Here is a 26,890-nt window from a genome sequence, read left to right on the forward strand (position 1 = left end):
GCACTGGTCCAAATCATTTGGTGGAGGGGGATTATGGTGTGGGGTTGTTTTTCAAGGGTTGAGCTTGGCCCCTTAGTTCTAGTGAAAAGAACTCTTAAGGTGTCTGCATACCAAGACATTTTGGACAATTTCATGCTCCCAACTTTGTGGCAACAGTTTGGGGATGGCCCCTTCCTGTTCCAACATGACTGCACACCAGTGCACAAAGCAAGGTCCATGAAGACATAGATGAGTGAGTTTGGGGTGGAGGAACTTGACTGGCCTGCACAAAGTCCTGGCCTCAACACGATAGAACACCTTTGGGATGAAATAGAGTGGAGACTGCGAGCCAGGTATTCTCGTCCACACCGGTGCCTGATCTCACAAATGCGGAAGAATGGTCAAACATTCCCATAGACGCACTCAAAAACCGTATGTTGAGGTCAGGACTCAACAGAAGTTCCTGCACCCCAAACCACACTCCTTGTGGACAGCCTTCCCAAAAGAGCTGAATCTGAATCTGTTATAGCTGCAAAGGGTGGGCCAACTCAATATTGAACCCTACAGACTAAGATGCCATTAAAGTTCATGTGTGTGTAAAGGCAGGCATCCCAATACTTTTGCCAATATAGTGTATATAATGTAGCACGTTTGTGTATGTAGGCTAGGAGGGTCATCACATAAATATATTCCTCTCACAGCCACACAAAGTGTCCAACATAAAATATATCTCCCTGGCGGAAAATAAAGATGGCTAAGGCAAATGTTAAAAAAAAATAAAAATGTATCTATGCACTTTTTCAATTAGGTCTACAGCACTATACTAGATTTATGGGAGTATAACTAGGTTGGTCCACCCACTAGCTAATATAACAAGTAAATGTCCATTTATCTCCTAAATAATTAGTATCTAAATGCTGAGTTAGTAAACATAGAAGTGATGAGTGCTTGAAATAGTTGAAGAAGGCAAGGAACGGTATTGAAGATTGCCAATTACAGGTAATAGACTTGGCCAAGGACACACTGGATTGTATAGATGTGCTGCAGCCTTCTCAACCTTTTCAATGCAGAGGAACCCTTGGAAAAAAAAAATCCATTCTCAGGGAACCCCTGCTAAACTTCACTATATCTAGAACTCATACATTAGTGTGATGATCAGTGGGAAGAATGCGCCTTGCACATGGGTCTTTGGGAAGAATTCCCTCCTTACAAATACTGTAGATAAAAAGATCAATGGTATCGGTGGCAAATTTTCTAAAGAGCAGAAATTTCTTATTGCTCAAGGAACCCCTAGCAACTTTTGGAGCAACCCAGGTTGAGGGACCCTGATGTAGTGTGAGGAGCCTAGCTACAAAGTCTGGCTAATTCAAAGTTTGTAATCTATTATGAGTTCACTTGAAGGATAGCTCCCCCCTCCAGCCAAGGTATTAATACACTTTAACCTCTACGAATCCGCGCTTTAGCCAAATGATGGCTACAGCGCAGACCTGCTTTGCCGGGACTACGTCTATTGATGTCGTCCTGTGCCTGAGCGGCCTGCGCGTCCTGTGATCAGCGAGTCGGAGACTCGCTGGATCACAGATCGGAGTAAGGGGTCGATCCCGACCCCTTACCACGTGATCAGCGGTCAGCCAATGACGGCTTATCACGTGATGTAAACAGAGCTGGTAATCGGACATTTTTTTTTCTCCTCGTGCTGACAGCATGAGGAGAAAAAAAAGCCGATCAATGGCACCCATGATCGGGACATCAGTCCTGATCACGGCTAGCTGCTGCAGATCCTTAATGCCCACCTGTGCCACCTGTCAGTGCCTCAACAAAGGTGGCACTGATGTGCAACACTGATCAATGCCCATCCATGCCACCCATCAGTACCGCCTTAACTGTACCGATCTGTGCATATCAATGAAGGAGAAAAATTACCTGTTTGCAAAATGTTATAACAAACTATGAAACATGATTTATTTTTTTCAAAATTTTCCATTTTTTTTATTAGCAAAAATAAAAATCCCAGTAGTGATTAATTACCATCAAAAGAAAGCTATATTTGTGTGTGTGTGGGGGGGGGGGGGGGGTGCTAAAAATTTAACTTGGGCACAGTGTTGTATGACCGCCCAATTGTCATTCAAAGTGCGTCGGCGCTGAAAATTTGGTCTGGGCAGGAGGGGGGTTTAAGTGCCCAGTAAGCAAGTGGTTAAATGGTTGTTATGCTATGGGGATTGATGGTGAAAAATCCTGAGCTACCCTCTTTCCCGCCCAACAAAAAGGAGACTTTTCATTGGGGCACAGACATTTTCCTTTTAATTAAGCTGCAGGCCAGCTTTCATGTAAATCAGGGCAGATTGCCCATCTCAGGAAACCGTTCTCCAGTCAGTGGGCCACTGTCTATAGCTGTCTATGACTCTCAATGGAGGTACAGAGACATAATAGACTTTCCTGCCATTGTCCCAAAGATCATAAAGATGCAGCCTGAATGAAATGCACATTTATTCTACATACAGTAACTCGTTGAGTAACATTTTATTAAGATGGAAAAGCTGATTTTATCATCCTTGGTGTAACTGGCCATTTCAGTTTATTCTGAGGGGACAGTCCTTCGTTCTGATCAGAATTTTTGGCCTCTGCCCTCTCCTTGTGTAGTGGCACAGCTTGTCCTTCGATGCTTAACAATTTTATCTCCACTGGGCCCAGATGTAAGTATTCCTGCAAAAAAATAAAAATAAATGGGTGTTTTTAGAGCTTCCCCAAAGCAGTTCTAGTAGTAAAAAAAAAAAAAAAGCAACATTTCTTAGTGGTTATTAAAGCCTAAATGCCTGGGCTAAATTTAGCAGTATACACCTGGTAACCTGACTATAAGGCTTTGGTTGTCCACCTTAATCATTTTTGAAGAACATATAAAAATTGCATTTGGTTTACTGTGTGTTTAAGCCCTGCTATTTTTGTTTAAATTCATGCTCCACAAACGGAGGCCTGAAGGGTCGGATGTGGCCTTTTGCCTTTATCCGGCCCACTGATGGACATTATGCTGCCAACTGACACCAATGATGTGGCACTCTTGCTCCCGATGATGTCAACGATGGGACTCTATCCCCCCCCCCCCCCCCTCCATTACCACTGATGCAAGTAACCTTTCTACGCCCACTGGCCTCAGTCCAGCATCCCCCCAAAGTCTAAAGGACAATAAACTGGCCCTTAGTTTATAACATTGGTCTCCAAGCTTTCTAAACAGACAAGTGTAGTGGTAGTGAGTGTACAGCTTGTATAACAGTGTACATTTGCTGGCTCCCTCAAAATAACTCAACACACAGCCATTAATAAACCGCTGGCAACACCCCTAAATGAAAATGTCCAAATTGGGCCCAAAGTGTCAATATTTTGTGTGGCCACCATTATTTTCCAGCACTGCCTTAACCCTCTTGGGCATGGAGTTCACCAGAGCTTCACAGGTTGCCATTGGAGTCCTCTTCCACTCCTTCATGATGACATCATGGAGCTGGTGGATGTTGGAGACCTTGTGCTCCTCCACCTTCCATTTGAGGACACCCCACAGATGCTCAATAGGGTTTAGGTCTGGAGACCTGCTTGGCCAGTCCATCACCTTTACCCTCAGCTTCTTTGGCATAGCAGTGGTCGTCTTGGAAGTGTATTTGGAGTAGTTATGCTGGAATACTGCCCTGCTGCCCAGTCTCCAGAGAGATGGGGATCATGGTCTGCTTCAGTATGTCACAGTACATGTTGTAATTCATGGTTCCCTCAATGAACTGTAGCTCTCCAGTGTCTGCAGCACTCATGCAGCCCCAGACCATGACTGTATGCTTGACTGTAGATGAGACACGTTTTTTACGCCTCACCTGGTTGCTGCCGCACACATTTAATGCAGCGTGCGGTCTGAGCGCTGACACCCCCCCCCCCCCCTTTTCAACCTCTGCAGCAGTTCTGGCAGAACTCATACGTCTGTTTCCCGTATTGCATACGATCAGACTTTTTAGGCAACAAACACGAACTTAGTGACGTTTCAATGTACTGACGACACTTCAAAAGAGGACGTTCAATTACTCCAGCGCCACCTTTGGTCAACTTCTGTATTGTTGTCTGATCTTTTGCATTAGTTCTGAGCATGCGTGTTTGTACTTTGTACAAAAGTCCGATGGCTTTGTGTACACACCATCGGACTTTGCTCCATCGGACTTATGCTGTCAAAAAGTTTGTCCGTTCGCACAGCCAACAAAAGTCGGATGAAAACTGAAAAAGTTTGTCCGATGGAGCGTACACACGGTCGGATGTTGCTCCAAAACAACGAATTTGCATGTTTGTTGTCAAAAAGTCTGATCGTGTGTACGGGCCTTTAGAATGTTGGTGTCTATAGATGCAGGCATTTTAGTTTCAGCATGGAGTTGCACATTTAACCTAGGGTACACGTGGTTCGTAGGACCTTGAGGCTTATATTGTATGCTTGGGTAATGCCTTAAAGCCTAACTCCAGGTTTACTTTTACTTTCTAAAGTTAGTTTTGGCCAAGCTGGCCCAGATTAACTTCCTATATGAATTGATGTGGCCCCTTTCAGCGCTGTGGTGTAGCAGTGGTGCAAGGTCTTCCCATCTGCTGTCAAAATAAAGCCGTGTTGCGCTAAGCGCTGCTTAGCCATTCACTGGAAGCCTTGTATTTGTATCAATGAATAAAAAGGCTTTCTATAAATTGTGATTGGAGGATGACATCACAGCCTGGAAAACAATATAGATGGAACACTGCAGAGTCCATAATATAGTAATTAAAATGTACTCCCAAAAGTAAAAAGCATTGTGGACAAAGAAGCCAAATACGCCTAGACTAGAGAAGACTGTCCCTTCACACCGATGCCTCCTACCCTGACCACTAGCAGTGGAAGGAGAATACTGCCAGGAGGAAAAGACACTGCGATTGATTTACTAGAACTGGAGAGTACACAATCTAGGTGCAGCTCGGCATAGAAGCCAATCACCTTCCAGTTTTTATTGTCAAAGCTGAACAAGCTGAAGTTAAAAGCTGATTGGCTACCATATACAGCTGTACCAGATTCTGAGTGCACCAGTTTTAGTAAATCAACCCCACTGAGACAGTTTGGGAATGCTAAGCAGAAGTTTGTCAGAAGTCTTCGCCCCTTTAGGTAATGTTAGTCATCAGGAGCACGTTTTCCAAACCAACCTCCTTCGATCTGAACTACAGGACGATATCCTGCCCATTTATGTATTAGGCAAGGAGTAGTCCTATAGATCAGGCTGGTGAAGCAGATTTGTTGTTTCCCCAGAACCTTTTCCTGATGGCTGATGTTACCTAAAGGGGTGAAGCCTGCCAACGAAACTTCAGTTTCCATTTTAGCACTGTGGGGAAAGGAGAGCGTGTTGAACGTGACTGATATAATGCTGGGTTGTTTAGGTGTGCGCTGTGAATAAATAAAAAATCAGCTCTAAGAACAAATGGTTAGCCAGAAAATAAAATAATAAAATGAAAACCCCAAAACTCCACACTGAAACCAAAGCCTACTGTTTTTAAGGTGGAAGTATTAATTAGTGCAAACAAAAAAAATCTGCATAAAATAAAAAGCAATAGGAAGCCTTGCGGCAAACAAACAAAAAAAAGTTTGCTATGGATGGGATAGCAGCTAAAAGTGACAGCTTTCCAAAAAAGCTAGCAATCAAAATGAAAGTACAATTTCCTGACTCACTCTAAGCTCTTATTTTCTCCCTATGCTTTCCCTACAACACTGTCCACTTCCCTGACACTATGACTTCCCTGTGCCTCCCTCTTTATAGTGAGAGGGCTGGCTTATCCAAAAGCCCCCTTGTTGGCTCTTCTAAGGCTATCTATGCAGTTTTAGAGCTTTTTGCATTTTGCAGATTTGCACTACAGTCCATTTAACATGGTTTCCTATGGAACATGTTTCTGTAGTGCACATCTGCAAAATGCAAAAAGCACTAAAACTGCATAGGTGTGAATCCAGCCTTAACCAGTTCAAGGGCCATGCAGTACATTATGGCTTAACCTCCTCGCGCCCGCCCTATGGCCGAATGACGGCCGTAGAGCAGGCGCATTCGTCCGGGCGGTCGTCCCTGGACGGCCCGATGTTTACTTCTACAATGCGCGCCCCCGCGGGCGCGCATCGCGGAAGCTCTGTGTTCGCCGTGTCCCCCGGGGACAGGCAAACACAGATCGCTGTAAACGGCCAATCACAGCGGCCGTTTACAGCGTGATCGGCGTGTCCAATGGGAGATGATCTCATATGTAAACATATGAGATCATCTCTCGGCGCCGCTCTCCTTCCTCGCACTGTCTGTGCGAGGAGGGGAGAGGGGAGAGATGAACGGCTGCAGCGGCAGCCGTTCTGCCTGTGGGGGGAAAAAAAAAAAGTAAAAAAAATAAAATAAAGTGCCATCCGCCCCCAGCAGTGCCATCCGCCCCAATGCCATCTGCCCCAATGCCATCTGCCCCAATGCCATCTGCCCCAGTGCCATCTGCCCCAGTGCCATCTGCCCCAATGCCATCTGCCCCAGTGCCATCCGCCCCAGTGCCATCCACCCCAGTGCCATCCACCCCAGTGCTACCTGCCCCCAGTGCCATCCACCCCAGTGCTACCTGCCCCCAGTGCCATCCACCCCAGTGCTACCTGCCCCCAGTGCTACCTGCCCCCTGCCCCCAGTGCCACCTGCCCCCAGTGCCACGTGTCGTCAGTGCCACGTGTCGTCAGTGCCACATAGTGCCATCCGTCATCAGTGCCACGTATCAGTGCCATTTGTCATCAGTGCCACGTATCAGTGCCATTTGTCGTCAGTGTCACGTGCCATCTGTTGTCAGTGTCACGTGTCATCAATGCCACTTATCAGTGCCATCTGTCATCAGTGTCACGCGTCATCGGTGCCATGTATTAGTGCCATCTGTCATCGGTGGCACATATTAGTGCCACGTATTAGTGCCATCTGTCATCAGTGCCACGTATAAGTGCCACCTGTCATCAGTGCCACATATTAGTGCCATCTGTCATCAGTGCCACATATTAGTGCCATCTGTCAGTGCCACCTGTCATCAGTGCCACGTATAAGTGCCATCATTGCCACGTATCAGTGCCATCTGTCATCAGTGTCACGTGTCATTGTCCTGGTGCTTCAAAAGTGTAATAAATAGTCAACAAGTTAGATGTGTAATTTATGTTCCTAGAACACATGATGGCGCTACCTGCATGTTGGGCCTCTCTATGTGGCCAGGCTGTGAAAAAGTCCCACACATGTGGTATTGTAATACTCAGGAGTAGTAGCAGAATTTTTTGGGGGGTGTCATTTGTGGTATACACATGCCACGTGAGAGAAATAACCTATTACAATGACAATTTTGTGGAGAAAAAAAAAAAAAAAAGAAAAATCTTAATTTTGCAAAGAATTGTGGGAAAAAAATGACAACATCAAAAAGCTCACTATACCTCTTACTAAATACCTTGGAATGTCTACTTTCCAAAAAGGGGTCATTTGGGGGGTATTTGTACTTTCCTGACTTGTTCGGGTCACAAGAAGCGAGATAGTCCACCAGTACATCAGATGTGATCAATTTTGTGCGATTCGCACCACACCTTGTAGACTCTCTAACTTTCACAAAGACCAAATAATATCCACTAATTTGGGTTATTTTTACCAAAGATATGTAGCAGTATAAATTGTGGCCAAAATTTATGAAGAAAAATTAATAATTTGCATAATTCTGTCACAGAAACAAAGAAATATGCGTTTTTTTTTCATTTATAGCGCAAAAAATAAAAACCCCAGAGGTGATAAAATACCACCAAAAGAAAGCTCTATTTGTGGGAAAAAAAGGACAAAAAATTCATTTGGGTACAGTGTTGCATGACTGAGTAATTGTCATTCAAAGTGTGAGAGCACCGAAAGCTGAAAATTGGTCTGGGCAGGAAGGTGTTTAAGTGCCCTGTAAGCAAGTGGTTAAAAAAAATGGAACCCTGTGACCAGTAAACTGGAGATCGCCGCAGGAATTGCCTCAAACCCATGGAAGTGGTGAACCCAAACCTCATTGCTAGTTGACAGTGACCCTAATCTGCCAGAATGTGTTAGTGGTTCCGTTACCTCCAAAGGGATCTCTCCTCAACTGGGATAAACCCCTTTTCAGAGAAAGGTTGGAGCAAATGTCTTGAGCCTTATGCTTCAGTTGAGATGGCTTGTTACAAGCTTCTAAACTTCTATCCCGTATGGATGTTATGTCCAAGCATATGCACAAAGCGCTATGGTTGCACTACTGGCATGCTGATGACATATCCAAAAAAAGCATCTGACAAGGACGGTCTTCATAGGACATCATCTCTTTTGCCCTGTGCTGAAAACCGCAATCGGTAATGCCTCAGGAGATATTTGTAATTTTTCCCTTGCATGTGGATTCTTCACCTCTGGCAGTGAGTTGACAAGCCAAATCTTGGTGTGAAGCATCAGGTTTATCTTCCATGCTCTCCCCTGTAGTCATGCTGACAGGTTTGTCTGTCAAGCAGGGGGCTCCATTTCTATTCAGATTTGGGTGCTCATCCTGGCAGCTCCGGAGATGTGGACAGCCTGTCCACATCTCTGAAGCTTCCGGGCTGGTCTTTTTTTGTGAAGCCCGATTGTAGTTTTTTTGCTATTTTCTTCACCCTTAGTTGAACTGCTAACCAGCTATATCTGAATTCCTGTGTCCCTCAATAGATGAGACAGAAAATGGGATTTTTGTATTTACCGTAAAATCCATTTCTTGGGGTCCATTGAAGGACACAGGTCCCATCCCTCTGTGTTCTTGCTGATGTCTTTGGTACGTCTTTACCACAAAACTGAGGCATGCTGGCTAGAGGAGGGGTTATACTGCGACTGATTTAGGTTTTTATTTCTGTTTGGCAGTGTCCAATCCTCCTGTAGACAACAACCCTAACTGTATCTGAATTCCTGTGTCCCCCAATTGACTTCAAGAAATGGAATTTACGGTAAGTAAAAAATCCAATGCAGTCTAGATGTAAAAGTGTCTTTGTGGCTCCTAAATCCAGTGTTCAGATTTTCTGTAGTCAGGGAAGTAACTTCTTGTGTTCTGGAAGATCCCGATGACAGAAGCCAGCCTATTTGCTACTGGGTAATCCTGGGCATCTTGTGGGTTGTTAGTGGAATCTCGCCTTCTGATCAACAACTTTGAGTTTCAGGCAATATGGCTGTCGATACAGCACTGGACCAACTAATAAGAAGGCCAGCCAATCTGGATCCAATCAGACCATGCAATGGCAATGGCATCCACCAATCCTCAGGGAGGAACAAGAAGTTTCACTGTAGCAAGAGATAGAGCACATCCTGTCCTGGGAAGAACTTAATATTCCAACATTTTCAGCCCTTTACATTACTGATGTTGACAACTGACAGGCAGATTTTCTCAGCCAGCAGCGTCTGGACCCAGGAGAGTGGTATTTGCTTCCAGAGGTGTTCCAGGAATCTCTTGGTACTGCTTTGCTAAAAAACTGAGGTATACTGTGGTAGGAGGGGTTATATTTTGGGCTAGCCTACAGGTATTTTGCTTGACAGTGTCCAATCTTCCTGTAGGTTGTAGTATAACTCAAAGGTTTAGGACTCCTTGTGTTCCTTAATGGACTAAGAAAAGGATTTTGCAGCGAGTACAAAAATCATATTATTTCTCTCAGGGCAAGTTTCCTATAAACTGAATTCTTATGCTGCGTACACACAACCAGTTTTTCCATCAGAATAAACTCTGACGGTTTTTCTGACCGAATTCCGCTGAAACTGACTTCACGCGATCACACCAAAGTCTGATCGTTTAGAACGCAGTGACATACAACACGTAAGATGGGACTAGAAAAGTTCAATAGTTAGTCAGGTTGAAAAAAGACACAAGTCCACCTAGTTCAACCACAAAAAAAGAAAAAATAATATCATACAATCCCATATACCCAATTCTATACCCACAGTTGATCCAGAGGAAGGCAAAAAACCCCAGCAGAGCATGATCCAATTTGCTAAAGCAGGGGAAAAAATTCCTTCCTGATCCCCTGAGAGGCAACCGGATTTTCCCCGGATCAACTTTACCTATAAATGTCAGTACCCAGTTATATTATGCTAGCTTCCCTTGCGTCGTTTTTGGTCCGTCGGAATAGCATACAGACGAACGGTTTTCCCGATAGGAATTGATTCCTTTGGAAAGATTTAAAACATGTTCTATTTCTAGGTCTGTCAGAATTTTCGAAAAAAAAAAAAAGTCACACACGATCGGAATGTTCGATGGAATGATTCCTTCGGACCTTTTCTGCCAGAAAGTCTGACCGTGTGTACGTGGCGTTAGGGCTCTTTCACACTGGCAAACTCTGCCAGCGGATCCACCTGCTCAGCAGGGGATCTTTCTGAGGCAGGCGGATGACAAGTCTGTGTATGATCTACTGATCTACAGCCCACTTTCCTCTATGGGCAGGCAGATTTAAACTGACCACCAGTCTGTTTACATCTGACTGTCATCTGTTCCGAACCTCCAGACAGATGGGGAACGGATTCCCCGTCCCTCTGTTTTTGGCGGATAGGATCAGATGTCAGTGAGTGTCAATGGACATATGTCCGTTGACATCCGCCGCTCCATAGAGGACAGTGGATGGTCTGCCCGTACGAAAGGGCTTTTCTTTATGTACAGTATATATAAAATAATTAAAAAAAACATTTTTTTTTATCTGTGATTTTGCTAACCTCTTGGGCACAAGCAATGTTCACCAATAGTACTTCAGTGACACATTAAGTTTTCAGTAAGTTTTTTTTTTTTTTTTATGGTAAAAAGTTTTTTTTATGGATGCTGACATCACACATACACTGCTAATGTGCATAGTACAGTTTTACGGGGGCTCCACTTACTTTGAAATCCTTTTCATCTTCATGCAGTAAGTGTTTCAGATCAAGAAAGATCTGGGAATCTCTACCCTCAGAGGTGGCGAGCTCCCTGTCTTCACCTAAAAGCAGAAGATTAGTGATACACATATCCATGTTCGGCCCTATCATGCTCTCTTCTTTTTTTCCAGCCCCATGTGTGGCTATGATATAGTGAATACAAAAATTTTTAATTTTCCCTTGGAAGCAACATAATAACACCCATTCTACACACAAAACAGTCCACCAATAAAGAGCCAATGGCTGTAGAGAAGTTGGTGATTTCTCTCTGTATTCATCATCTCATGATACACAAAAGTAGCCTTTCCTAAGAGAAATATGGACTTCCACTGCAGATCCCTTCTGAGAATGCCGTTGACCCTTCATCCTCTCTACTACTTCTCGTTTGTTAAGATAGGATTATAGACATCAGTTTTGATGTATGGACCCACATAGTCTCTCTTTTAAAACATGTTAAACAGACAAAAAATGTGTTTTTACTTGTAGCACCAAATGGAATCAGCCAACCTTCAAGCAGTATATGGCCAGCTTTAAACTGGCCATATACTGCTCGAATTGAAACTGCTGAATCTCCACAGTATAGGGACTACTTGTTCTGTAGTTCAAGATAAGAACTGCTAGAATGTCTTGAGAACAACACAGGACAGCTCTGAATTTCTTACAAGATCAAGTTTTTTTTTTTTTTTTGCACTTAAACAGATATAATACTCTCAATGGTATATTTAACAGACCAAAAGGGGGGCAAAAATACAGAAGATCATTATAGGAGTTTACATGCACTTTATTGACTATTTACGTTACATCTATGACAAACCTTTATCATCAGAGGTTATGTCCAGATCCTGTTTGACCAAACTATGCTCTATATCTTCTGGTGGGTCCAGTCCAACCACCTGCGTTAGGAAGACATTCCTGAAAGAGATGGGGAAGCAGGTAAAAGAAACTGTGTTCTGGGTTCCCCAGCCAATTTTTATTTAGAAAAATTCCATCTGGATTATTAAAACTTTTCATTTTTAATTTCAAAGGATTTCCTTATTCTACACAGGTCTGGGTGCTCTGGACCTATATACAGTGCAAAAGGCAACAAGACAGATGAATGAACCTCATCTCATATAAAGGCTCATTTAAAAGAGAGAAGCAAAATGGTAACTGATGAGATCACAGGAACAGCTCTACTAGATATACAATGGCACAATTGCCTATATCTATCTATACACACACACGCACACACACGCACGCACGCACGCACGCACGCACGCATACATATTCTCACACATATACTGTACATACATAAAATAACATATTTGCAAATATACACATCCATTTTCCCTAATGCCAGGTTTACACGGGCAACTGGGGACCTGTAAAAAAGGGCCCCCCACCCTCCTTCCCAACTGTCCAGCCACACTATGTGGCTTTGCAAAAATTAAACCACAGGTTGTGTTCCATCAGCAGTACCCATTCAAGTGAAAGGGGCCATCCAACCTCCACCCTGCTGTCAACAGTTGGCTCAGAGATGGGGACCCTTTCAGATCATTACACTCAATGCAATCAAATAGCTAATTTTAATTGCCCCCGAACAAGTTTGAGCCCCCCCCCCCCCCCCCCCGACATTGTCAGTTGTGTGATCCAGAAGCTTCTCTGTGCTGGGAATCACACATTCCTCTAAGGGGTTAATCCTTCCAGCATTCAAAGCTCAAAGAATATTTATTACCCCGCATGTGCACTTAAGAGTGTACCTGGATATTTTTAGATCCTGAAGCCGGCAATTGAAAAGATGACTTATTAATTGCAAATTTTCTTGCTCGGTCTTATAAACAGTCTTTTCCAGATCCTGAATGTCTTTACTGTAAATTGCAACCTGGAGAGGATGAGAAATAACATTTAAGACGCAAAGCCCTAAATGGAAAACCTTTTAAGGAGAACATGTTTGATAACTGAAGATCCCCCTCATGCCTTAAAGGAGTTGTAAAGGCAGAAGGTTTTTTATCTTTATGCATTCTATGAATTAAGATAAAAAAAAACCTTCTGTGTGTAGAAGTCTCTCCAGCAACCCCCAATTACCTACCTGAGCTCCTTCTCTCTCCAGCGATGTCCACGATCCCCTCAGCCAACCAGTACACTCCTGATTGGCTGAGACAGATCAGCGGCGCTATTGTATCCGGTGGCTGTCAATCAACGTCAGTCAGCCAATCAGGGGAGAGAATGGCCGGGGCCAGGTCGAGCTCTGTGTCTGAATGGATACACGGAGCTCTGACTCAGCTTGGGTGACCCCTGTAGCAAGCTACTGGCTAAGGAGGGAGGGACTAGCAGCAACAAAGAGGGACCCGAGAAGAGGAGGATCCGGGCTGCTCTGTGCAAAACCACTGCACAGAGGAGGGAAGTATAAAATTTTTGTTGTTATTTAAAAAAATAAAAATAAATGATTAGCCTTTACAATCACTTTAATGCTGAACTCCAGGAAAACATCTTTTTATTTAAGTAAAAATAACAGACATTTAGACCATATAAAAACATATCAAATGGATATGGATGTGTTTATAACATCAACTACCCCATTCACCTTCCCATATACATATTTAGTCATAAATATAAATGTTACAGAGTCAAGCAACAAAGTGACTACTGGCAAAAAAAAGTGATAGTGGAAGGGGTAATATCCATGGATCCATCCATTTGGATATTACACCTTCCACTATTTTTTATTTTTTTTATTTTTTTTGCTAGTGGTCACTTTTTTTATTGACTCTGTAAAAATTGTGTTTATGACTAAATATGTATATGGGAAGGTGTATGGGGTAGCTGGTGTTATGAACACTTCCATATCCATTGGATATGTTTTTTAATCAATAGTTTTTATTAAAGTTTAAATTTTTATCAAGACAAATGACAGAAATTATGACTAAATAACAGATCAGTTACAGTATTTAGATACATAGATAATAGTATCCAAAAATAATAAAAAATATAATATAAAGAAAACCATATTAATTATCTCAATTATAATCGGGATAATAAAGATAACAATCGGGAGGTTATTAATACATCCATTGTGGAGACAATACACAAAAGCAATATAAATATTATCTTCATATATTTATATACTGCCAATTCAAGTAATTCAAAGATGATGAACCTAAATATATTCCCGAACACCCCTATGGGTGCTAAACTGTGTTCGGGACAGTAATAGTAACCTGTCATTTAATAGATACAAAACAAAGATTAAAATATTAGAGCGGGGTAAGTAATTTTTTAATTCCAGTTATCTAGGAACAAAGAACTCGTACAATGTTTTGGGGACTAGCCCATTTTAACCATGGCTGCCATATTTTATGAGTATGTTCTTTTTTGTGAGGCCGAAGAGCTAGAATTCATAAATGTAACGAGTTTGAGTTGATTCTATCACTTCTTTTATGAAAGGAGGATCAGGATTTTTCCAGTTCCTCGTTATACTGATCCTGGCTGACAGCAAAATATGTGTAAACACATTTCTAAACTGGATAGGATATCGATCAAGATTAATGGATAATAGAGCCAGTGAGGGATTTGGAGGAATGACTGTTTTGGTAATTTCAGACATAACTTGAAAGATTTCTTCCCAATACTTCCCAAGTTTAGGGCATGTCCAAAATGTATGTAACATATCACCTTTTTTGCCGCATAATCTCCAACATTTGTCGTCAAATGTGCCGTTGAATTTAGATATTTTTTCAGGAGTAAGATACCAGCGTTGAGTCAATTTAATGGATACTTCCCATAATGTAGAGCAGCATGTGGCTTTATATGTGGTGTTACAAGCTTTTCATTGGATATGTTTTTATGTGGACTAATTGTCCTTTTTTTTTAAACTAATATTTTAATATATGTTTTAGCCCTGGTTCACATTGGTACGATTTGACATGTCAAATCTCATGTCATATCGGTGGCAATTGCCGGCAATGGCACCATCCTAATCGGTGCAATGCTGCATTTGTGGCGCCGCACCGATTTCAAAAACTAGTTTCTGTACTACTTTTTGCAATTTCGGGTTGCGGTTTACATTGACATCTGTGCAGAAACCCGCACAAATGTCTCTGAAATTGTGGCTGAAATCGAGACTGAAATAGAGAGTCAGAGTCAAATCGTGCGAGTTCAGCTGGACTCGCACGGCTTCATTCCCACAGCTCAGTGTAAACCTGGGCTTAAGAATACCTGTATTTGTGTGTATTTTTCTGAGGGTTATAGGATTAGTACCATTAAAGTCCCCATGTATCCCTGTTTATTTTTTTTGCTCATAGGGAAGTGGTGCTGAGGTTATCAAATATATCCCTGGTCTATATATATATATATATATATATATATATATATATATATATATATATATATATATATATATATATATATATATATATATATATATATATATATATATTGGGAAAATAATTATTTGATCTCCTGCAGATTTTGTGCGTTTGCTCACTTACAAAGAAATGAAGGGTCTATAACTTTTATTATAGGTGTATTTTAAGTGATAGGGATAGAATATCATCCAAAAATCCAGAAAAAAAAAACATGATAGAAATATTATGAATTCAATTGCAGTTCAGTGAGTAAAATAAGTATTTGATCCCCTACCAACCAACAAAACAAAAATTCTGGCTCCCACAGACTGGTTACCAGTCAGACTGGCTACAGTAGGTGTTCATGTAGTACATAGATTAGTCCTGTCAATTTAAGAAGGTGCTCCTAACGACAACTCGTTATGTGTATAAATGACACCTGCCCACAGAATCTCTTTCTTCCATTCAATCCTTACCATCATGGGCAAGACCAAGAAGCTGTCAAAGGATGTCAGGGACAAGACTGTAGACCTGCACAAGGCTGGCATGGGCTCCAAGATAATCAACAAGAAGCTTGATAAGGAGACAACTGTTGGAAAGATGATCCGCAAATGGAAGAAACACAAAATAACCATTAATTGCCCTCGGCCTGGAACACTATGCAAGATTTCACCTCATGGGGTGAGGATGATCATGAGAAAAGTGAGGGATCAGCCCAGAACTACACAGGAAGAGCTTGTAAATGATTTTAAGGCAATTGGGTCACCAAACAAACCATTGGTAACACCATAGACCGCCATGGATTAAAATCCTGCAGTGCCCGCAAGACCTCCCTCCTCAAGAAGTCACATGTACAGGCCTGTCTGATGTTTGCCAATGAAAAATTAAATGATTCGGAGAAGGATTGGGAGACAGTGCTGTGGTCAGATGAGACCAAAATTCAGCTCTTTGGCATTAACTCCACTAGCTACGTTTTGGGGGAAGAAAAATGTTGACCATGAGCCTAAAGCCACGTACACACGGGCGGATTGTATGGCCTACTTAGTCCGCCGAAACACATTTCAGCGGACAGTCCGCTCGTGTGTGGGCTTCAGCGGACTTTTTCAGCGTGCAGTCTGGCGTACTAAGTATTTCGGAATTTCCGTAATACTGTCCGTCATACTTTGGTTTCAGCGGACAATCCGCTCGTCAGTAGGCTAGTTGGACGGACTAAGAATGGCGCATGCTCAGAAAGGATTTACACGGCGGAAGGGTGCTTTGCTGTGTATTGGACTTCCTATTTCTAGTCCCGTCGTACGTGCTGTACACGTCATCGCGCAAGCTTTCAACGGACTGTTTGTGCATCCGTGTGTGGTCAAGTCCATTCATTCGAAAGTATGACGGACTGTTCGTCGGATTGTATGACGGACTAAGTAGGCCATACAATCCGCCCGTGTGTACGCGGCTTTAGAATACCATCCCTACAGTCAAGCACGGAGGTGGAAACATTATGCTTTGGGGCTGTTCCTCTGCTAAAGGTACAGACCAACTCTGCCTCATTGAGGGGTTAATGGACAAGGCCATGTATTGTAAAATCTTGAATGAGAACCTTCTTCGCTCAGCCAGAACACTGAAGATGGGTCTTCCAGCTTGACAATGACCCAAAACATAACGCCAAGGCAACAAAGGAGTGGCACAAGAACAAGCATATTAAGGTCATGGAGTGGCCTAGCCATTCTCCAGACCTTAATCCTATAGAAAATTTATGGAGGGAGCTGAAACTTCAAGTTGCCAAGCATCAGCCAAGAAACCTTAAGGATTTAGAGAAGATCTGTAAATAAGAGTGGACCAAAATCCCTCCTGAGATGTGTGCAAACCTGGTAACCAACTACAAGAAACGTCTTACCTCTGTGCTTGCCAACAAGGGTTCCTCCACCAAGTACTAAGTCATGTTTTGCTTGGGGTTCAGATACTTATTTTACGTACTGTACTGCAACTCAATTTATAATATTTGTATCATGTGTTTTTCTCTGGATTTTTGGTTGATATTCTGTCTCTATCATTTAAAATACACCTATGACACAAATTATAGACCCTTAGAAACCTCCAAAATCTGCAGGGGATTATTTCCCCCACTGTATGTTTATATTAGATAACTGCTTGGCATTATGTCTTCCTGTTCATAAAAAGCGTATAAAATAATTAAAAGATCAGAGACTGAGCCCCTTATTTTATAAGAGGGGTTGGAGGATAATGTGCTCATGGACTGACTGGGCACCAATTAACTATATCAGCATTTTTCACCTGGGGCAGCGTTTGGGCTCCCTCATGGTGCCCCAAATATAGGATGCAGTTTTCCCTGAATCGGCATTATGCGTTGCCACGGTGCAGGAGGGCCGACCACCAGCACCATAACAACCAATATATCTCTGATGGCACTGATCTAGGTAAGGCAGGACCACCTCTAGCATTCAGGAGAGGACGAAAGTCCATCACTGCCCGGACTTGCAATGCCTCCAGCTCATGCTGCTGGAGCTTTAAAGGCTTTGAAGGAGCTTTGAAGGCTCTGATGGGAAGAAGGGACTCGTGATGGGAGGACTTAGTGATGGGAGGACTTAGTGATGGGAGGACTCTGATTTTTAGGAGTCCAATGTGATGGGTAGGGACCAATGTGACTCTGCAATGTACAGGGATAGGGACAATTGTAGACACTCAGGTTGAACTGGATAGACTGGTGTTTTTATGCAACCTTACTAACTATGATACTATGTACTGCAGACCCTTTGATGTATAGGGGGAACCCTGAGGAAAAGTAGGGGGCTTCTGATGTGATGGGGGCTTCCAGTGGAAAGGGAGGCTTCAGACGTGTTTGGGGAACTCCAATGTGTTTTTTTTTTTATCCTAGTATTATTGCTAATGAAATTCAAATAAGAGTATACAATGATCTTGATCGATTGTTCAAAGATATAAATTCCTTACTATAATATTTAATTCCTCCATTTGTGGCCATTTCCATCATGAATGTGGGCATATAAAGCCCAATCGAGATCACATCCTGGAATATCTTTGGAGAGGTGCATGCTGGGTAACCAGCATGCACCTCTCGATCTCGCACATGCGCGATTCAACGGTGCCCGTAGTACTGTACTGCCCACAAACTCCTGGCAAATGATGAGCATAGGCGAGGGAGGAAGTCTCAAGGAGCTCCGTGGACCAGGAAGTGGCAGATTACGAAGACTACATAGCAACAGGGCGTTTTGGATAAGTATAAAAACATTTCTTTATATAGGCCATTTTGGAAACACATCATTTCATATAGCAAGGCCCTAGTTACCTCTTTCTTCATCCACTCATTCTCTTGGATTTCTTTCTGGCTATCCAGGTCAATATGCTTCACTGCGTCCTAGGAAAGTATTAAAAATGAAATGTTCACTTTTTTCTTCTGTTCTCTGACCAATACTTTTATAACTGACATGATACTTTAATGGATGAAATGTATTCATGCAGTCAAAGCTGCTAAGAGTATATGTGATCTCTCCTATGTCAGCCAGTAGCGGGTGACAGAGGGGAGCCGGATCACATGACCGGACCAGAGCAACCTTGAAAATAGGTAAGTATACAGATCTTTCCTGCAAAGGTTGGTCAGAGTGGGTATTAGAAGGGTGGAGGGAGCATTTTTAAGAGTATTTAGGTTTTGACCGGAATTCTACTTTAGGATCATTTTACCACAGTCCATACAGAAACTCCAGCAAACGCATTGGTTACTACATTTTTACTGGTTATCTTTATACTGGCAAGAAAAAAATACACTATATTACCAAAAGTATTGGGACACCTGCCTTTACAGGAATGAGAAAGTTAATGGCATCCCAGTATTAGTCCGTAGGGTTCAATATTGAGTTGGCCCACCCTTTGCAGCTATAACAGCTTCAACTCTTCTGGGAAGGCCGTCCAAAAGGTTTAGGAGTGTGTCTATGGGAATGTTTGACCATTCTTCCAAAAGCGCATTTGTGAGGTCAGGCACTGATGCTGGATGAGAAGACCCAGCTCGTAATTCATCCCAAAGGTGTTGTATCAGGTCGAGGTCAGTCCAGGCAAGTTCCTCAACCCCAAACTCGCTTATCCATGATTTTTTGGACCTTGCTTTGTGCACTGGTCCAAATAATTTGGTGGGGGAGGGATTATGGTGTGGAGTTGTATTTCAGGGGTTGGCCCCTTAGTTCTAGTGAAGGGAGCTCTTAAGGCATCAGCATACCAAGACATTTTGGACATTTTCATTCTCCCAACTTTGTGGGAACAGTTTGGGGATGGCCCCTTCCTGTTCCAACATGACTGCACACCAGTGCACAAAGCAAGGTCCATAAAGTCATGGATGAGCGAGTTTGGTATGGATGAACTTGACTTGCCTGCACAGAGTCCTGACCTCAACCCAATAGAACACCTTTGGGATGAATTAGAGCAGAGACTGCAAGCCAGGCTTTCTCGTCCACGTCAGTGCTTCTGGAAGAATGGTCAAACATTCCCATGGACACACTCCTAAACTTTGTAGACGGCTTTCCCAAAAGAGTTGAAGCTGGTAAAGCTGCAAAGCGTGGGCCAACTCAGTAGTGCACCCTACGGACTATAGTATAGTGCAGTGATGGCGAACCTTGCTCTGCAGTGTAGTAGGAGCATCATGGGAAATGTAGTTCCAAAACATCTGGGGTGCCAAGGTTTGCCATCGCTGATCAGTTGGCTCTCAAGTTCCTTCTCAAGTTGGATGGTTCCCATGCAGTGGGATCATCCCCCCACATGTGTTTTCCATGTGGTAGAGGTCAAGCTGGTTAGAGTTACCATCAATTTATAACTGAAATTGATGATACAGCCAATTTTTAGTCCAGTGCCTCCATTTTTTCTTATGTCACCTGTTTCAAACTAAAGTTCTCTATACTCCCATATGCACATCCTGATTTCCCAGAAATGCTCAAGATGGATTCTACTCCCCATCAGATTTCCTATTGTTCATTGATGCCACCCTTCTCATTAAAGGGCCAATAAGGAGGCACAAGCGACAGGAAGCGGCAGTCCCAGGCTTGATTTGAAAAAAGATTTGCATACAACTGTCTATATCTGCGGATCTCCCGATCGCTGAAAAATTTGGCTTTTAATGATGGTTACCTCTCCTTATGTATTTCTCCTATCATAAGCTCAGTTTGAATTGCTGGTGACAGATTTACATTAAAGTACTTTTCTCACTTTGGAAATAAAAGAGCTGCAAGCAGGTATAAACTTCATGAACATACCTGCTGCAGCTATCATTCAGTTTTGCTATGGCCATGTCCTGGTAGTGTCGGAGCTTCCCCTCCCCTTCTTATTTCAAATCATCCACAACTATGATGATCTGCCACATTGACCAACAGGAATGTGTGTGTGACGCCAGAGGGGGTAGGCAAGCTCTGTCACTTTGGTGCCCTGTTAGGGACAGGGCTCTGATTGTGCCTAAAGCAACAACTATAATGAAGAGGGAAGTGATCAGCGCAATTTCCTAAAGTGATAAAGTCTAAAATTCCAGTAAATGCAATAATATAGTCCAAACAAGTGAAAGTAAAGTGGTTCTTGGTGGTCGTTACGTCACGACACATGACTTCATCAGGGGAAGTTGAACAAGCCAGGAGTGATGTAAATATTATTATTATTGCACAATCACTTTTTTAGAAGAACCACTTTACTTTCACTTGTTTGGACATTTTGTTACATTTCACTTTATTGGACTATATTATTGCATTTACTGGAATTTTAGACTTGATCACTTTAGGAAATTGCGCTGATCACTCTTTATTTATCCTTTTGTGCATTGTGTTCTCTTTAGATCTAGCAGCATTTTCACCTTATTTAGTTAGTTAGCTATTATTCACTTGGTAGCACGAGGGACTATATTCTATATATTTTTTCAACAATTATAATGCCATGAAATGCCATGTATACCAATGTGGCCATCTCTCTTGTCAGACCCATCTTCCTCTCTGTCTCCTGGTCTATCTTTTCTTTCGTCATCTCCAGGCTTCTTCTGAAATGTTCTGGATGAAGAAGAGAAGAAAAACAGCAAAATCTGCAAGGGGTTTTAAGTACATAGAAAGAAATTAAAATGTATGGGTTTCTGTTAGAAATCATGGGGGTTCCCCCCCAGGCTGGGTGGGTGCGTGGGTACAGGTTTTATGACCCCGAACATGGCTCCAGCCGCATGAACAAACCACTCATGTTTATGGCCAGAGTACCTGTATGAATTAGTCCTTAATTATGTTTTTTAAATAATTTTTTACTATGTTTTTTATTTTTTTTCCTCATTATTAATAGCCATGGAGGGACTTTGGTGAAAAATCAGGGGTCTAAACAGATCCCTGATTTCTCACTTTTGTGACAGAGAAAGTGATAGAGGACACAAATCGCCAATCATTTCACTGCAGCCTCTGCTGCTATAGAGTGAAGGAACATGAATCACACTATATAGAGGCTCCCTGTTCATAAACTGAAGCACAGTAAACATGGGGGGGTCACAGGGGTATCAAAGCTGCAGATGATACTGGACAGGAGAGGGGGTGATTGGAGCAGCAGGAGGGGGGACATTCCCTGAAACCACTCCCTCTGCAACAGCTGACAGTTTGCAGGAGGGAGAGGAGGAGAAGCCAGCTGTACTGCAAAGAGGGGGAACTGCCTGCACCATAAAGCTGCCTGGGCCCCCCTGTTGAACTACTCGGGCTTGGGCTGCATAGAGGAGGGCCAGTGCTACCCCCTTATCAGTGGCCCTGCATACATTACTTGATTCCCTCCAGGTAATTTGGTTTGTTGTATACTGGCCTAGGTGTTACCCACTCCTGAGTCCTGTGCCCTGTGTGATATGCACTCCTGAGCCCTGCAACCCATGTGAAATGCACTGCTGAGCTCTGTGCCTGTGCAATATGCACTCCTGAGCACTGTTTTCTACACATAGTAGGTGAGCAGTGGCAGAACTACTGCCATAGCGACCCACACAGGTGCTATGGGGCCCGCAGCCGAGTTGGGCCCGGTGCGGACAAGCTGCTCTGTGGGTGAGAGCGGGCGGCTCCATGGGTGAGAGTGGGTGGCTCCACGGGTGCGAGTGTGGGTGGCTCCGCGGGCTGTCAGGCGGCTCAGTTGGTGAGACAGTTGGGTCGCTTATGGGTGAGCAATCAGGGAGCTGGCGGGCGGGGAAGCATAAAGATGACATCATCTCTCACCGCTCGGCGCCCGCCCTGCATCCCTGCAGTGCAGTTCTCCCCTCACTGTGCAGGCAGCCGCGGGAAGCAGAGAGATGACATTATCTCTGCTGCCTGACTCTGGGGCACAACAAGTGACAATCCATAATGTGTGGCAGGCGATGTGGCAAGTGACAATCCATAACGTATGGCAAGTGACAATCCGTAATTGGTGCCAAGTGGCAATCCATAACGTGTGGCAAGTGACAATCCGTAACATGTGGCAGGTGACGTGGCAAGTGACAATCCGTAACGTGTGACGTGGCAAGTGACAATCTGTAATGTGTGGCAGGTGAAGTGGCAAGTGACAATCCGTAACGTGTGGCAGGCAACATGGCAAGTGGCAATCCGTAATGTGCGGCAGGTGGTGTGGCAAGTGACAATCCATAATATGTGGCAGGTGACGTGGCAAGTGACAATACGTAATGTGTGGCAGGTGACGTGGCAAGTGACAATCCGTAACTTGTGGCAGGCAAAATGTTAAGTGACAATCCGTAACATGTGGCAGGCGATGTGGCAAGTGACAATCCGTAATATGTGGCAGGCGATGTGGCAAGTGACAATCTGTAACATGTGGCAGGCGATGTGACAATCCGTAATGTGTGGCAGATGACGTGGCAAATGACAATCCGTATCATGTGGCAGGCGACGTGGCAAGTGACAATCTGTAATGTGTGGCAAGTGACAATCCGTAATGTGTGCCAGGTGACATGGCAAGTGACAATCTGTAATGTATGGCAAGTGACAATCCGTAATGTGTGCCAGGTGACATGGCAAGTGACAATCTGTAATGTATGGCAAGTGACAATCCGTAATGTGTGGCAGGTGACATGGCAAGTGACAATCCGTAATGTGTGGCAAGTGACAATCCGCAACGTGTGGCATGTGACTTGACAAGTGACGTGGCAAGTGACATTCCACAATGTGCGACAAGTGACAATCTGCATCTGGTGACAGGCGACGTGGAAAGTGACATTCCACAATGTTTGACAAGTGACAATCCACATCTGGTGGCAGGCGACGGTGGCAAATGACATGCTCTGGGCTCTCACTGATTCTGCATTATGGTGAGTTGAACTATTTAATTTTAAATAACAATGTAATAATAAAAATAATGTGTTTCAATCATCCTAAAACCATAACAACCATGGCGCCGTGATGATTGAAGTACCAACATCAGCCATTGCCCAGATAATTTGCCCCCAAAAAAACGTATTTGCTGGCAGTGCCCCCCCAGAGACTAGAATCTGGATCCGCCCCTGCGGTGAGGATGAGGAATGTAAGTTTAACGTTGAGCCTCCTGGGCCCCGCGAGTCCAGCCTGTCCCGACACACACAGCCGCATACAACAGGAGCAGAGAGCAGAGTGGGCGGGGCTTGAGCGCGCCTGTGAAGGGACATCGTTTTCGGCACGTGAGGAGGCTCTGGAGTCTGGCAGGAGGTAGGAAGGGAATGGGAGACTCATCTGTTTTGCTATTTTTGTGAAGAAAATATTTGCTATATTTTTTCATTAGGATCATTTCGACAAAAAGCGAGGGGGAGCAATGCCAGGTTCAAGGGTGCAGAATATTCCTAAGACCCTAAGAATAAACTTGATCAAACTACCATTAGGGCCACTATTCATCATTGCCATCTTATTTCTCCCCTATTTGTCTTGTATTTACACAGAAGTTTAATCAGAACAGAAATTGGTTAGAAGGAATGGAGGTCAGCAATGTGTGTCCTTCAGGGGCTGCCTACAGTATACTGCATACTTTAAGCGGTGCACGCCACTCTCACAAAGGATGGGTTAAGTGAAGTGTGTGAGTATATACACAAATTCTCGAAGAAAAATCCCTGCCAACCAGAATACATCTCTGACTATTCTGATGAATGTAATGATCTGATTAGTAACTATTGGCTACCCTTGCATCAATGCCGTTTGAGTAGCTTGAGCGAGGGTACGTGTACAATCTATTGCTGCTCTCAAAGTGTTAAATAAAAACTTTAAAAAACAAAGATGTTTAAAGTACACTGATTGGTCATAACTTTATGACCCTCACATAATATTGAGTAGCTCCCCTTTTTTACTACCAAACAGCTCTGACCCATCGAGGCATGGAAGCCACTAGACCTCTGAAGGTAAACTGAGGTATCTGGCACCAAGCCATCCGTAGCAGATCCTATAAGTCCTGTAATTTGCGCGGTGAGGCCTCCATGGATCAGACTGGTTTTCCAGCACATCCCACAGATGCTCGATTGGATTGAGCTATTCAGAATTTGGAAGTCAAGTCAACATCTCAAACTCGTTGTTGTGTTCCTCAAACAATTCCTGAATTATTTTTGCAGTGAGGCAGGGCGCATTATCCTGCTGAAAGGGGCCACTGCCATGAAGAAATACAGTTTCCAAGAAGGGATGTACTTGGTCACCAACAATGTTTAGGTGGGTGGTAAGTGTTGAAGTAACATCTACGTGAATAGCAGGACCCAAGGTTTCCCAGGAGAACTTTGCCCAAAGGATCACACTGCCTCTGCCAGCTTGCCTTCTTCCCATTCTGCATCCTGTGCCATCTGTTTGCCAGGTTAGAACGTGATTAATCAAGCCAGACCACCTTCAGCCATTGTGATTTGGTCCAGTTCTGATGATCACGTGCCCATTGTAAGCACTTTTCTCTGTGGACGTGGGCCAGAATGGGCAACTTTTCTAGTCTGCGGCTATGCAGCCCCATACGCCACATAATGGGATTCCCATTTTTTCTGCTTCCAATATACCAGCTTCAGAGAAAATATGTTTACTTATATATCCCACCAATTTTCAGATGTCATCATAATGACATCACTAATTCACTAAACCTTTCAGTCGTCATAAAGTTAAGACTGATCAGTGTGTATGTATAGCTAAAACGTTTTTTATTTTTTTCTGTGTTGGATAGCATCGGGAAGGGTAAAACCACTATCATGTTATTTTTTTTTGCTGTCTGCATGTGATTGGTGAAACTTCTCTTCACTTCCCGTATCAGAGACCCAACACAAAGTTAGTGGAAATCTCCCAAAATGAGGGAAATTCCCTTTTTGGACAGTTGTTCCTTTGAACAAGTGTCCCCAATATAAGATATCCTACCTCTTGTTCTGGGGACTTTATGCGTCAGTGACGATGGTCACCAGTACAAATAGAGGGGTAAATCTCAGTGGGGACATAGAAAGCGATAAAATGTTCACAGAGGGTCCAACTCTTACCCACTATGTCCAAATTAAAAAATGAAGGAAGTGAGCTGCCATCTAGATAAAGGAAGGCCAGTGGACGTGGTATATCTGGATTTTGCAAAGGCATTTGATACAGTTCCCCACAAACGTTTACTTTACAAACTGAGGTCTGTCAACATGAACCATAGAGTATGTCCTTTGATAGAAAACTGGTTACAGGAGCGTGTCCAAAGGGCGGTAATAAATAGAAAGTACTCAGCATGGTCTGGTGTGTGATCTGTCCTGGGAATTTATTCATAAATAATATAGAGCAGGGATAGACAATTAGTGGACCTTCAGCTGTTGCAGAACTACAAGTCCCATGGGGCATAGCAAGACTCTGACAGCCACAAGCATGACACCCAGAGGCAGAGGCATGATGGGACTTTTGCAACAGCTGGAGGTCTGCTATTTGCATATCCCTGATATAGAGGTTGGTATAAATAGCTCAATCTTATGCCACGTACACACGAGCGGAATGTCCGACAGAAAAAGTCAGACGGAAGCTTTTGATCATATATTCCGATCGTGTGTATGCCTCATCTGACTTTTTTTTACTAAAATTCTGACGGACCTAGAAATAGAACATGTTCTAAATATTTACGACGGAACCAATTCCTATCTGGAAAAACGCTTGTCTGTATGCTGTTCCGACGGACCAAAAACGGCGCATGCTCTAAAGCAAGTACGAGACAGAAGCTACTGGCTACTGGGTATTGAACTTCCTTTTTCTAGTCCCGTTGTACGTGTTGTACGTCACCACGTTCTTAGCGATCGGAATTTGGTGTGATCGCGTGTACGCACAACAGTTTCAGTGGAACTCCGTCGGAAAAACCTTCGGAGTTTATTCCGACAGAAAAACCGGTCGTGTGTACGCGGCATCAGTGTTTTGCTATTGACACAAAGCTAAACTAAAGCGATAACTTCACAACAAGCTGTGGAAACTTTACAGAAGGACCTCAATAAAATAATGGGTTGGACAAATGAGGTTTAGTGTTGAAAAATGTAAAGTAAAGCATTTGGGTGCTAAAAATACAAATGCAAATTTCTATCTAGGAGTAGAACCTCTGGGGAAATCTAGGATGGAAAGAGATCTAGGTGTCCTAGTAGATGACAGGCTCAGCAATGGCATGCAATGCCAAGCTGCTGCAAGCAAAGCTAGCAGAATATTGGAATGCACTTAAAAGGGAATTTACTCAAGAGATGAAACGATAATTCTC

At 43.3% G+C, this 26,890-nt stretch overlaps 1 protein-coding gene across 2 annotated transcripts in view; it reads right to left on the minus strand.

The window, feature by feature from the left end:
- Positions 1-2,449: 2,449 nt before the first annotated feature.
- The window catches only part of CCDC83 (coiled-coil domain containing 83), a 76,778-nt gene continuing 52,337 nt past the window's right edge, over positions 2,450-26,890 (minus strand). The window contains exons 6-11 of one of the 2 annotated variants that reach the window (XM_077484925.1): positions 21,164-21,255; positions 18,534-18,602; positions 12,638-12,759; positions 11,713-11,810; positions 10,866-10,960; positions 2,450-2,682 (exon numbers count right to left, since the gene is read on the minus strand). In XM_077484925.1, the coding sequence (XP_077341051.1) occupies positions 2,503-2,682; positions 10,866-10,960; positions 11,713-11,810; positions 12,638-12,759; positions 18,534-18,602; positions 21,164-21,255 (656 nt within the window). In that variant the 3' untranslated portion in view covers positions 2,450-2,502. The remainder of the gene's footprint in view (positions 2,683-10,865; positions 10,961-11,712; positions 11,811-12,637; positions 12,760-18,533; positions 18,603-21,163; positions 21,256-26,890) is intronic. The other variant, XM_077484926.1, reaches the window with a different exon arrangement.

This window comes from Lithobates pipiens, unplaced genomic scaffold (genome assembly GCF_037356315.1).
Source record: "Lithobates pipiens isolate NorthernLeopardFrog02 unplaced genomic scaffold, aLitPip1_a1.2 Scaffold_169, whole genome shotgun sequence".
Lineage (NCBI taxonomy): Eukaryota > Metazoa > Chordata > Amphibia > Anura > Ranidae > Lithobates > Lithobates pipiens.